The sequence below is a fragment of the Crocodylus siamensis genome, chromosome 1, assembly GCF_052110815.1.
Source record: "Crocodylus siamensis isolate JL-2025a chromosome 1, ASM5211081v1, whole genome shotgun sequence".
Classification (NCBI taxonomy): domain Eukaryota; kingdom Metazoa; phylum Chordata; order Crocodylia; family Crocodylidae; genus Crocodylus; species Crocodylus siamensis.
The window spans coordinates 402060523-402073565 of NC_143395.1; the positions used below are offsets into that span (position 1 = coordinate 402060523).

Consider the following 13043-nt stretch of genomic DNA (forward strand, 5'->3'; position numbering starts at 1 on the left):
GTAGCCTTGGCAACTGACATGGGGTTCTGGATTCTGCTCCAGAAGGGAGGAACCTATAGGTTAGATATTACAATGTTCAGCATCCTGGTACATAAATCCTAACTCTAAATCACTTTAGGAACTTAGGCTCTTCAGTCATTTAAGGCCTTTTAAAAATTTTACAATCTGAAGGCACACGGATGAGAGAAAGATAAATTATACAAGCAAAGAGGTTGGGGCTATAATGAATGTATATCTTGTTGGCTTTATTATTTAAATTACATGCACACACCCCACGAGAGCCTTCCTACCTAGTCAAGGTTAGTTTCATTACATACACTATCTGCCTAGCAATTGTTGGATATCTAGTTCCTTTGTTCCTGCCCTGCTGAGTACTTCTATTTTTATTACAAGCTTGTTAATCTTTCTCTATTGTCGGTTTTGGAATTTGTATCCAAACCTGCAGTTTATGTCAATGGATCTGACTATCTTAAATGAAAATCTATCTATTAACCACGAAGCTATAGAATACCTACTTTCTTATCCATCAATGTGTATCTCAGTCTTTTATCCTTTTTAGTTACTTGCTATTATATAACACTTAGAGACTTTATGACCATATTCTGATCTTCTTACTGTCTGCCCTGCCATCTGAAAATACATTTTTGAACTGGGCCCAATTGAATAGTCCAGCTGTGCACTGGCTATAGCTGGCCCAATTCTTTAAAAAAGTGGGGCCCATTTCTAAGGTCACTGTCTTTCCTCATTACCTCTGGCCACCCCACATTAGACAGCAGTGACCTACTGAAACACAAAATGAAGTGTTTGCTTTCCTGCCTTGAGCTCACTAGCAATTTGAACCTATTATCAGCAGACCTTGAGCTTAATGCAATGAATTCCAGAGGATCAGCCATGTCCCTTGGCCCTTTAGGCAACCGGTATTTTATTTTTATTTAAGTTTAATAGTTTCCTTGGGACTCTTGAAGACTTAGAACACTTCAAGTAATAGAACTTCAGGCAGAACGGATATTAAACCAAGCTCTCAAGATCCCCTCTAAACACATTTTCAGTGGACATAGGGAAACGGAGAGAGAGAGAGAGAGTGCAAACAAGTGAGAACACACACATCTACAGATACACGTGGATACAATTTTAAACACATAGAGACCCAAAAAACAATGGGTAGCATGCTTGATTCTGTCTCCATGTACCAGTTGGGGAAACTACAGCTTGATACAGATTGACAAAAGTTAAAGGACAGGACAGCATCTATCACTTACTATGCACAAGGGTTGATTGGAGTAGATTTCCAAATGAGACCGGACATTTTCTAGCAAATGTGTTTGTCATTGGAAACAGAGAGTTTGCTAGAACTGAACCTTCTTGAGTGAATGTGCCAGTTTTAACAATTTGCATCATAACAGATCCTCACAGGAGCCGAGAGGCTTCATACCAGCTATGAACTGACTGCCCAGAGGAGCTTTCCATCTATTGACTGCTCTGTGAAATCCTATGAAATATGAACTTTCATTTCTACCCAGGAGAACTTTTACAATCTTTTCTCCAATGCCTGATGAAGGGTGTTTGTGCTTGAAAGCTTGTAATTAAAGGATTTTTTTTTTTGCAAAAATCTTGTTGGTCTAATAAAAGGTATGATATCTACTACGAGTCCTGATTGCCAGTTTTAACAAAGTTTTCCTTAGGATGGTTTCTCAGGTCCAGGTTGAAATTGTTTATCAAAATTAGACAGGAGCGAGTCCCAACTCAAAGAGTCAAATGATTAAGACACCCACTTAGCATTTTACAGACTAAGGGTCAAGTGCTATTCTACCTCATTCACAGACCAGGGACAAGGACATGGATGTCCCACTTCAGTACCCTAACTGCCGTGCTACAGAGTCAATACTTTCTCCTGGAACTGTTATGCTTTGTCTAATTTCTGACAGTGTGTGACACAGGATACTGGGCAAAATGAATCTGTGGTATGACTCAGTAAATGAAAGTTGCTATGTTCTTATGACATTCATTATATATTCTTTAAACCACAGAGAGATTCAGGCAGAGCAGGCCCTTGAATGTGGGTACCTCACATCCAGGGTAAGTGAGCTAACCATAAGGTGATGGTGTCTCTCTGTCCCTCCATCCCAATGACAAGAGGAGAGTCTGACTGTACTCTGGTGATAAAGGAGCTTGTCTAATGATGGAAGACCCACCCAGGTTCTAATTCTTGATTTTTGAATTAGGCAGATTAAGGATGTTGAGTTCAGGTCTCTCACATCCCATGTAAGCACCCTTGCTCAGTGATATTCTAAGGTGGTCCCTTTGCTGATTTCCATGAAAATTTTCATTTGGCCACAGTTTTCTCTGATGCTGAACAAAAAAATAGATTCAGAAACCTCAAAACATTTTATGAGGTGGAATTTGTTTTTCATCCATTCTGGAGCCCAAATTGGCAAAGCCGATATAAAATGGGCAAGACACACTGGATTTAATTCATCCTCTAAGGCACCTGGACATAACAGATATCCCAATCAGGACCATCCATTTTGTGCTGGATGCAAACAGCTGTTTTCCACTGAACATTTCCACTGCCAAAGGGCTTCTATAGAGGTCTATGCTGATACAATTCACCACAAACCCCACACAAATCAAGCCTGGGAAATGAAAGAATCCAAGCATAAGATAATCAAATAGGAGACATAATAGTACAGAAAGGAGAGTACACTAAGTAATCATACAACATCTTCCCCTGCACTTGTTAGATGTATTTTTGAACCGATAAATGATCTCATAGTGCTCTGTATTATGTTGTGGGGCTACAGTTCTCCTAAAGAGCAGAATGGATGTGCATCTGCAGGCTCTGTTTCCCCAAATGTAAGGAGACACTGTAAAAGTGCACCACAGAGCTTATCAAGTGTGCAGCAGAGACTTTGACTAATAAAGTCCCTAGAATCTTTATTGCCCCCAGACCGGCAGGACTACTTCCCAAAATTACATACTGCCCTGGGGCCGGTGAAGTGTTGCCCATCAAAATGCAGACCATTCTTCAAGTTGTCTTCATATAAGAGGAAACACTGATGCATGGGAGAAATGTGCTCCAATGATTCACTTTGCACTGAATAGTCCCAAATAACACAAGAAGCTCACAGTCCCTTTTCTAAGGTATAGTGGTTTTAACAGTTTCAGTCTACTACCCCCCTCTGAAAAGTCCTGAGCCAAGCTAGCTTGGTATAGGATGGAAACAAAGCCCAGTATGGACTGATATACTTTTTGCATCAGTTCAATCCCAGAGAAAAAATCAGTTCTAAAAGGTAAAAATTAAAAACTTTGGCTATGTTCAAAATCCTACCTTAGTTATAGATCACAGAAGCTGTGGAAAGTAATTCACAAATATCACTAGCAAACTCAAATGCTCAAGATTCTCCAGTACCCACTGTGTCATCAAAGATCAGCACACAAAATGGGAAAAAGTAGGGGCAAGGAATCATTCTACCAATAGCTGTGAAGACACTGACCAAGAGCACCTTTACAATTGCAGGTAAATGTGCAATGGGAAATAAATGTGCTATACACACAATCATGCCTCTTATCGTGCCACACATGCATGCCAGAAGGCGTGATTGTGGGACTGAAAATCAGACCCCATCATGCTTTACTGCCAGTGCCCCTTTACCAGCAATAGGCAAGCTCCCATGCCTTGAAGCCCCCACAGCTGATGGGTCTCACAACTGGCTAATTGTGCTTTAAGTGTAACCTGTAGATGGATGGGGGGATCAAGTAACATAAAGAATCACTGCCTTAAGAAACAAAGAAGCAAACAAAAAACGCTTGGTTTACAGCCAATACAAAGGTATGTCCTGTCTCTAGTAAAGTTAGGTTGCTAACCAAAAGCTCTATAAATCAGCCTGATAATGGATGACAGCGTCAGGCAGGGGCAGACACAGCCACATCTGAAGCAGTGCTTTCTAAACATAACACCAGAAATAGATTATTAGCACTGGCCAATATTTTTTCTGTATGTCGCCTCTTTCTCTTGTTAGCGCTTGCTTTGCTAGGAATAGCAGTATATGGCACGTATGCATAAAGGGGTGACATGCAATAAAATTGCTTTCTGTACCCATTTCCAATGGGAAATAACTCTTCAGTGTTTATTTCGATTTGTTTAGTTATTTTTCAGTTACTGCTTGTATTTAGCTGGTCTATTGTTTCTCACGAACAAGATGCCATGCCTAGTCTTTGCTATGTGGTTGCTCTAGGCTAAACATAACTAGGATGACCATATGTCCTGGATTCGCTGGGACAGTCCCAGATTTCAGAAGCTGTCTCAGCATCCCAGTCATTGAAGGAAATTGAAGCAAAATTCTCAGATTGGTAAGAACCTGCAGCCAAATCCAGCTCCCAAGTCAGGTGCTGGGCACGTGCAGCCAGGTTCATGCCAATCTAGGACTTTTACTTAAATTTTCTGCAGGAAACACAGCTAATGAGTTGCTTTCTGGTTTGGATCCTGCTGGGCTGCAAGGAGAGTCGCCAGTACAGTAGAGTTGGGATCAAGGGAATGGTGCACACTGGAAGCCACAGGGTCAGGGCTGTGTACACATGTGCATGCACATAGGGGTTGGGGGGGGGGGTCAGGGAGGATGGTGTGTGTGTATGTGTGCACTCATGAGTGTGCGAGCTTGTCTGTGTTGTTCTTTGTGTGCATATGCGTGCAGGACTGCATATGTATGTGTTTGGACCTGGGAGCTGCTGCATCATGGCTCTGTGTGTGGGTGTGTGTGCCTGTGTGCACACACTGGTGCGTGTTGGCACTCATGTTGCCCCCCTTCCACTCCTCATCCTGGATTTTCTTACCCCATCCCACATTTCCCTCAAATTATTATGGCCACCCTACATGTAACCCTTGCAACCTTTTAAACAGGCCAATGTAGTCAGCCATTACTCTGACTGGCTGACAGCTTCTTCTTGGCATCCATTCTAGTCTATTCAGTCTAGTGCCCCATCCCTCTTGACTGACATGCACCCCCAACATTTTCTTAAAAAGTAATATATTTGTGTCACAGGTAGGAGGCAGATCCTACCATGTTTCTGTGATACTGAAAGCCTTGGGGATCCCAGAGGATAAGTAACCTTCTGTCAGAGTAAGTTGTACCCTGTGTATGCAGCTCACCTACACTAAGGAGTAGCACTGCCTATATACATGTATAGTCACACTGGTACAAAGATCCCTAATGTGAACAGTCCAGCCACACAGCTCAGAAGCAGAGATGAAGTGATCCCAGCACATAAATCAAATCAGACTAAAGAAAGAGCATAGAAAATGTGATAGGTTGAAGATTTAATCCTGCCAATAGTACAGGAAGCTTAGCCTGCAGAGAAAAAGTCACCCCTTTGCCGTCTGGCCAGAAGAAAAGCACTAAGCATCACTGCCTGAAAATAAACCAACTGGTATACTACTATCTTCATTTCACCCATGAACCCAGATGAGCTTTTAGCTAAGGTTCATAATTGTGGAGCTGTGGCTCTTTAGCCATCCAATTAATTTTCCTGAAAGAACTCTGAATTTTCATTCACGTTTCTCTCTAATTTCCTCCTCCCTATTGATAGCTTATAATTTCCCCTAGGTTTGGGGAAATTAGCTTTTTTGAAGTACCAAGTATATTAATGGTTAGGATTGTCGTCTCTTGTCCCGACTGAATGTAATCAGATCATGGTCACCAGTCTCCAGCCAACTGCCAACATATATTACAGTGCTCAATTCCTTTTCATCTGTAAAAATGAGGCTCAAAATAGAATTACCTTGTGTTGGGTGTAATACCCCTTGTGTAACAAACTCTAATGATGTTTTACTACTGGCTGCATAAGACCTCCAGCATGTGACTTCTGTAATGGACTATGTGAATAAAAGACTAGGTAGAAGAAGTTTGTTAGGTTTATAAAAAACTTCTCGTAGAAAACACAAATTCTCGAAGAAGAAAGTGAATAGCTGGACCTCCTAGCTGACCAACTCAAATGTCAAGCTTTAGAGACAGATTTTTTAAAGGTATTTAGGCAGTTTTTTGTCTTTCAGCATCTAAATATCTATAAAATATGGTGGTTGCTTTCAGTGTTACTCTCATACAACAGTTGTTTTGCTCACTGTTGATTCAGGCAGATCATACACAAGAGATTCCACATATCAGACTGCAGTGATGTCTCCTAGGGAACCTCTCTATCATACTGTACAGCCAGCACAGGAGAAACCTGCATCTCTTGCCTCTCAAATCACCACCTCACATAACAGTAGACTGGTGAGTATTTTACTGGCTTATAGGAAACTGGGCATTTCCAGTGACAGTGAGTGGCAATGCTGCACTGTTATCTGACATTACAGTTATTGGTGCACTTTATCAAAGAGAGATCTGTATTTCGTGTGGTCATGAACCTACAATATTTGGAGGTGTTCATGGAATGCCATGCACATTTTCTTGAATTTGTTTTAGTGATATGGCATATGTAGTCTCTATATATAGGTAGCATCAAGCTGTGTTCTGTCTTATCACCATATCTTTATATGAATTGTGGTATTTAATATAAATGTATTTCTTATAAGTTATAGTAAGGCCAGGATTGCACAAAATGATAATATTTTCAGGTGTCACCATCTAAACCAGTGTGGGCAATTATGGCCTCACAGGCTACACAGGCAGTTTCAAGGACCTGTTGTGGGCTGGTCAGCACCCATCACCTTCACAATAGCTCATGAAACCTGGAGCCCAAGGGGCCTGTGTCTTCTCCCTGCCACTGCCAGTGGCCAGTAGCAGCTAAACATACAGCTCTGGCCCGTGCCGGACTCACCATGGCTGGAGAGGACCAGCTCTGGACCAGCTAGAATCCAAGTGCACAGCCCCGTTCCCAGCCCTGACCTACCCCAGATCTGCTGGGCTCTTCTTGCTGTGGACACCCAGAGCCCATGCCCAGGCTGGCTCCTCCCCACTGGGCAGCACAGAGGTGGCACTGGTGGTGATGGTGGTGGAGAGGAGCTGCAGGACAGCCCGGGCATGGGCTCTTGGTGGCTGCAGCAATAAGGGTCTGGTAGCAGCAAAGGGGGGTGGCTGCTTTTCCTCCATGCCCAGCAGCAGCTTCTGCCCAGCTGCCACCACTCATTAAGGGCAGGTGGGTCTGGAGCGTGCACAGGGTGGCCTGGGGCCAGGCTCTACATGTGGGTCCTGGCTGATCTGCAGATGGTTCACTCTGGACAGGGCAGGTCTGGAGTAGGTATGGGGTGGGCTGGGGCCAGGGTTGTGTGTGCAAGTCCCAGCCAATCTCTTTAAGTCCCAGGGCCAGCAGCAGCATCTGGAAGGAGTCACTGCTGCCTTGGCCGCCTAGAAATGGATTCCAGCAGGCACGCAGCACCTGGGCCAGGCAGGACTGAGGGACCCACTGCAAGCCAGTCAAAGTCCCTCCATGGGCTGTATTTTGCCCACCCCTGGTCTAAGCAACGGCTGAGAGAAGTAATTATAGAAGATCAGCATCTGACATGGGAACGTTTGATATCCAGTTGAATAGGCACTTCCAGACATGTTCTGAGCTCCATCACCCAGGACCTTCCAGGCAAAGATGAATTTACATTTTAAAAGAATAGACCTGGCTAGTCAGAGAAGGGTATTTCTAACAGCGGGGAAATTAAGTGATAGGCGGTATCTATACCGGGGCAGACAAAGTCTGGTCCATGGACTGATTCAGGCCATGGTAGACTCCATTTCCCAGCAGCCCCTGCCTGGGTCGCTGCAGCTGGTTTCACGGAGACCCCAGCAACGGAAGCATCATGACAGCGCAAGGCTGGGATTTCCAAGGAGCCTGGCCCCTGCAGTGCTGGCAGGGCGAGGAGCTAGGTGGTGAGGTGATCCGGGGCTTGGATCTTGCAGCAGTGGCAGTGTGGTCCAGAGCTGGGGCAGAGCCACAATCTGCTGCCCGCGTGACCCAGGCAGGGCCATGCAGGCAGCAGATCAGAGCTCTGCCCAGCTCGGGACATGATGTCACCACTTCAAGATCCCAGCATCCACCCTGGACCAGCTCCCCACCCAGCTGCACACCCTGCCAGTCTCCATGGAAACCCCGGCCTCATGCTGTCACAGTGCTTCCACTGCTGGGGTCTCCATGGAAACTGGCCTCATGGACGTGGGCAGGGGCTGCTGGGAAATGGAGTCCGGCCACGAGGCAGATTCACCATTTTGCCTACCCCTCTCTATATTCTTCAGGTCATCGTTACAGCAGAAAGGATGATGTATGTAAATGGACAGATAAGAAACCATACTTAAGCTTTGCCTTCAAAGCAAGTTGTTTCTTTAGTTTGCTCCTGGGCACAGGGAAGGACTTTAGGCCCCCAGCCAGTTAGCTGAGTGAAACATGGTGACAGAAAAACTTGCAGGAGGTCCTGGCAGGAGGATCAGAGGCAGGAGCTGCTTTTTAACCTGTTGAGCTGGATAAGTGCTGCCTTGTCAGGTGTTAGATGCAGGGGAAGATCAGATTATTGTTCTGATATATTCTCGTGTTTGTTTATTCTTATACCTCAGCCTGTATCTCAACATATGGTTACTGATTTCTAATGTTTGACCTTGTTTCTATAATAAATCTTTTTGTTATTTTTTAGAATTTACTATGGTCAGTGATAAAGGTGATTTCAAGGCATTTGCCCATACAAGCAGGCCTCTTCCAAGGAAACAGGAATCTATCATTTCTGACTGCCTGACTGGAGCAGGGTGTGATTCTTCCAGCCGGAAAAATCCCCTCTGCTGAGACCTGGCATTCCTTGTGGAGGGATAGTATATAGAGATAGCATGCAGAGACCTAAGCACTTTATACTGGAATAAGCCAAAGGCAAGTCTCTTTGAGTGAACTTGGAAAAACATGGCCCTCTCCATTTTGTCTCCCTCTAGCCTGTATGCCTGGCTAGGTACGGTTAGAAGCTACCAACTGCAAACCCAAGGAACAATGCAGTTTGACTAGCTCATTCTTAAATTTCTGGAGCTGGCCTTCTAAAAATAAAAGCACCGAATATTTTAAATATGCATTAGTCAGTTTAGGACCTGATCCTGAAAACCCCCACATACTTCAAAGGGTCTCTTAGGATATGCTTAGCCCTTAATCAGTCATCCAAGGCACATCTCCTATTGTAAATGATGCATTCAGTAGTAGGTATTGCATAATAAAACTCTTCAGTAATCTGAGCAGTGGCACTGAACTTTAATCCTACCCATAAATTGCCTTAATTATCTTAACGGTGTCTGACCAAAAGTTCATTCAATTTTATGCTTGCCTAAACTGCTATGTTACATTTAGCAGTAAGAGGTACTGGATCCACATAACTTCTCTTCTAAGTTTCTCTTTGCTGGCTTCATTCCTTTCTTCATGGCTGTGGAATGTGCAAACAGCACTACAATCCCCAGTCACTCTTCACCTTTCCTGCAGTTGTAATATATGGCACTTCAATGATTCAGATAGCACACAAAATTGACAGATGCTAAGACTGATTATAAGATGCTTCCTGGATCCTGAAAACACATTCCTGCAGGCTGAACAGATGCTTTCAAGAAGGAGCCCTGCAAAGCTCTACCGAGATTTAACTACTCCATATCTGTACAGTACTAAAATGCCCTATCCTGCTTCACTCCTTCCTTCCCCTGTCGGGACCCTGTTCTTTTGGAGTAAAAGAACACTGGTTTATATAAAAACAGACTCACCTTTTATAAACCAGACTCACCCTTGCATCTTGTACAGTCCCTCTCTGATGCACTGCTTTGAATGTTAAATGAAGTCTCTCCCCTTTTGTATTCATCACATGTATCCCCCATAAGTTATGCAGGCTCAGAAGGAAAACACTGCAGTTGGATCAATTTTCCATAGTTCACCATCTCATTATGTAATGTTAAACTTAGAATCAACTTTTACCGACAACTTTAAATCTTAATTCTTTGCTGTCCTTTTCCCTCCATCAACCGTCACTTCATGTATGAGAAAAACCTCTAATTAAAACAGCAGCGAAAGCAACAACACTGGGTTTCCAACACATTTAGTGGCCTAACAGTAATTGGCTTCTTCACTACAGGGCAGTATAATAAATTGGAATTGTGATTTTTCAACCAAGGCACATAATGCAGTTTTTTTTATATACAAAGTAATGAATGTTTGATGCTCCTTTACTGACCACGGCAAATTTAAACTAGCAGCCTCAATAAAAGGGGACTACCAATATAGGGGAAATACTATTCAAGAAATATTTATTTTTTCCTTCAGTTAAAAATCTTATTTTTAGGTACAGACACTCATGCCATACTTCATAAAACATCTCCCCCTCCAAAAAAATAGGGAAAATCAGTCTGTATAAATCTGTTTGAAGGCAATAAGATGAAAAATATGAGAGGTTTTTACAGTTTTGTATTTGTTTTACAAGAAAAAAAAGTCTTCAATAAATGTGCCTAATATTCATGTAAAACCTCTATACATAGCAAATGACTACAATTAAAAACAATCTTCAAAGAAACATAGTATATAACATACACAAAAGTTTTATGTTGGGGTAAGTTGCCAAAAATTGGAGTTATACGTCGTAAAGCTGTAGGAAAACTGTGATGAATCAGGACCTTTTTTTTCTGTACGACTATAGAGCTTTGTGGTACATGGCCATATAACTTAATGCACAAAATGGGCATGGAGAACTTCAGCTTTAAGGGAAACCAAGATCACTGCAGAGTGAAAGTTAGAGCTTATCCCGAAATTCAAGGCTGCTACCAGTGATCACTATAATAATAGTTTAGTGACTTCAGACTTCTCTGACTACTACAATACAGTACTTATTTGCCTATGACTTAGCATGTCACACCCAGAAACAGGACTTTCAATGGGCAATAACAAAGGAATGAACATACGGTGGGAAGGGAAACACAACAAGGTGAATAAGCAGAGAACGGGCAATGAGAGAAAGTAACAATTCCACCAATCCACAATTATTCTTAGAACTACTGCTCACTTACCTACATCAGGATCCATGGCTTGGACTCTTGTTAACAAAGCTTTAGTGGCTGTGTTCTCATAGACGCATGCCATGTAATGATCAGATGAAAATACTGGGGGATTATCATTAATATCTTCCAAAATTAGGTGGATTTCTGATTGGCAGAACCTACCACCTCCATCTGTTGCCCTGGCAACCAAGTGGTACACAGGAATTTTCTCTCGGTCCAACGGGGCCAAGGTTTTCAACTCCCCTAAAATAGGTTAAAAGTAGATAACTTCATTATTAAGATAACAGAAAATGATATTTTAGATACTGTACGCACCAAACAATCTTCTCTTTCTCAGGAAAACAAAAGATTAAAAACCTGTCTACAACTGACAACTCTCTTCCTCTCCCAACTTTATTTTTTGCTTCATTTTTGAAGCCAAGACAGTTAACTGCCAGTACAAATGCACTAAGAGTCAACCAATTCTGGTGACCTTCAAAGTTTACAATTTCATTCAAGGATGAGAATATCATATACAGTATTTTTATGTCTGTCTTTTTGTTGCTTTCATAATCTCCATGCTCCTCTAGATTGCTAAATGTGGAAGTGCACTCTAAATCTAGTGATGCCAGCTGAAATAATCAATTGTAAAGTTTCCTAATGCCAATCTGTGCCGACAAACATGCTCGTAGTCCCAGTAGATGCTTCCGCCTTCTTTGTTAGATCAGATTTCTCACTCTCATACACAGACATAAGTTATAGCTTAAAGAAAGGATACAAGTTTGACAAGTATCATACGGTATCTGGTTTACACTGCATGAGTTCTATGTATGATCTGTTTTTCATAATACAGTCTTCAACCATTAACATATAAGCAAAGCATCCAGTATTAGTTACTTGGATGTGTATTGCACTTCTGTCAGGGGATAACAGCTCACCTTCCACCCACTATAAATACCTCCAATTGCTCCACCCTCCATCCATCATACCAATAAAATAGTACCACTATCAGCTTCAGTGCCTCCTGTTATCAAAGGAGAAGACAAATCCTCTAGGGAAAGACTTGATTCAGTAACATGCAAGCCCAAAGCATGATGGTAAAGTAGAAGATGAAGATCCAGATATGTAACTGATTTTATTTAGATTTAAAGCATGAAGCAATAATTCCTGAATTTAACTATAGATATGTAAAAATATACCACAAAAAAAGAGCAAGGACTTCTCAAGAAACAAATTAAGAATACCATATAATATGCCACTCTGCCCTGAAATGTTTTATATGGGATCTTCCTCAGAAGTAGGGGTATGTAATGTTTCTTGCTATTTGCCACAAGGGTCAGTCAGTACATCTGGGCCATTCCAGACCACCATGGAAGAAGCGGATTCAAAGCTGGGGCTGTTTCTGAACCATGCCCTTTCATAAAGAAAAGTGCCTTTGATGCCTGCAATGGAGGTCTTGTTACGAAACAGAAGGATTAAACCTTTTCTAACTGGATATTCATGTTAATGAATACCCAATCTAATCAAAGGAGTCTGTTAGCCTCTACTGTCCTATAAATGTCACTTTAAAGGTGGGCACTGATGTCTGCTTGAATATAAACGATTGTCACCAGAAGTTCACAGGCTTCCACTTGTGACACTTTAATGGAAAATACATTAGCACTATGCACAGAGAACCCTGATCTCAAATGATGCCCAGAGGTTAATAATGTCATTTAGGGAGAGTTTTATTTTTGTTATCTTACCATTTTCTGGATCTAAGAAAAATTTATTGTTCCCAGACCCATACAGAGAATATCGAACTTCGCCATTGGACCCAATGTCTGCATCTTTAGCACTGATCTTAAGGATGACTTTGTTTGGCGGAATGTCTTCAGGAAATAATGCTGTATATGTAACCTGTGGACAAAAAACAGAAAACATGGGGGGCACAATAGTAGCGGACTATACAGTCTTTGTACAGCTGTCATCTTTCATGGCAACTCCCTGTAGCATGTGCCCTTCCTTGTACCGTCAACATTTTTATATAAAAGAAACATTTTCTTTATGCTAGGTTAAGTTGTTAGTATTACTTCTCAAGTTTTT

At 42.2% G+C, this 13043-nt stretch overlaps 1 protein-coding gene across 5 annotated transcripts in view; it reads right to left on the bottom strand.

The window, feature by feature from the left end:
* Positions 1 to 13043, bottom strand: part of FAT3 (FAT atypical cadherin 3) — a 661489-nt gene that overhangs the window by 97796 nt on the left and 550650 nt on the right. For all 5 annotated transcript variants that reach the window (XM_090030588.1, XM_090030587.1, XM_090030584.1 and 2 more), the window contains exons 12-13: positions 12704 to 12857; positions 10989 to 11222 (exon numbers count right to left, since the gene is read on the bottom strand). In XM_090030588.1, coding sequence (XP_089886714.1) covers positions 10989 to 11222; positions 12704 to 12857 — 388 coding nt within the window. The remainder of the gene's footprint in view (positions 1 to 10988; positions 11223 to 12703; positions 12858 to 13043) is intronic.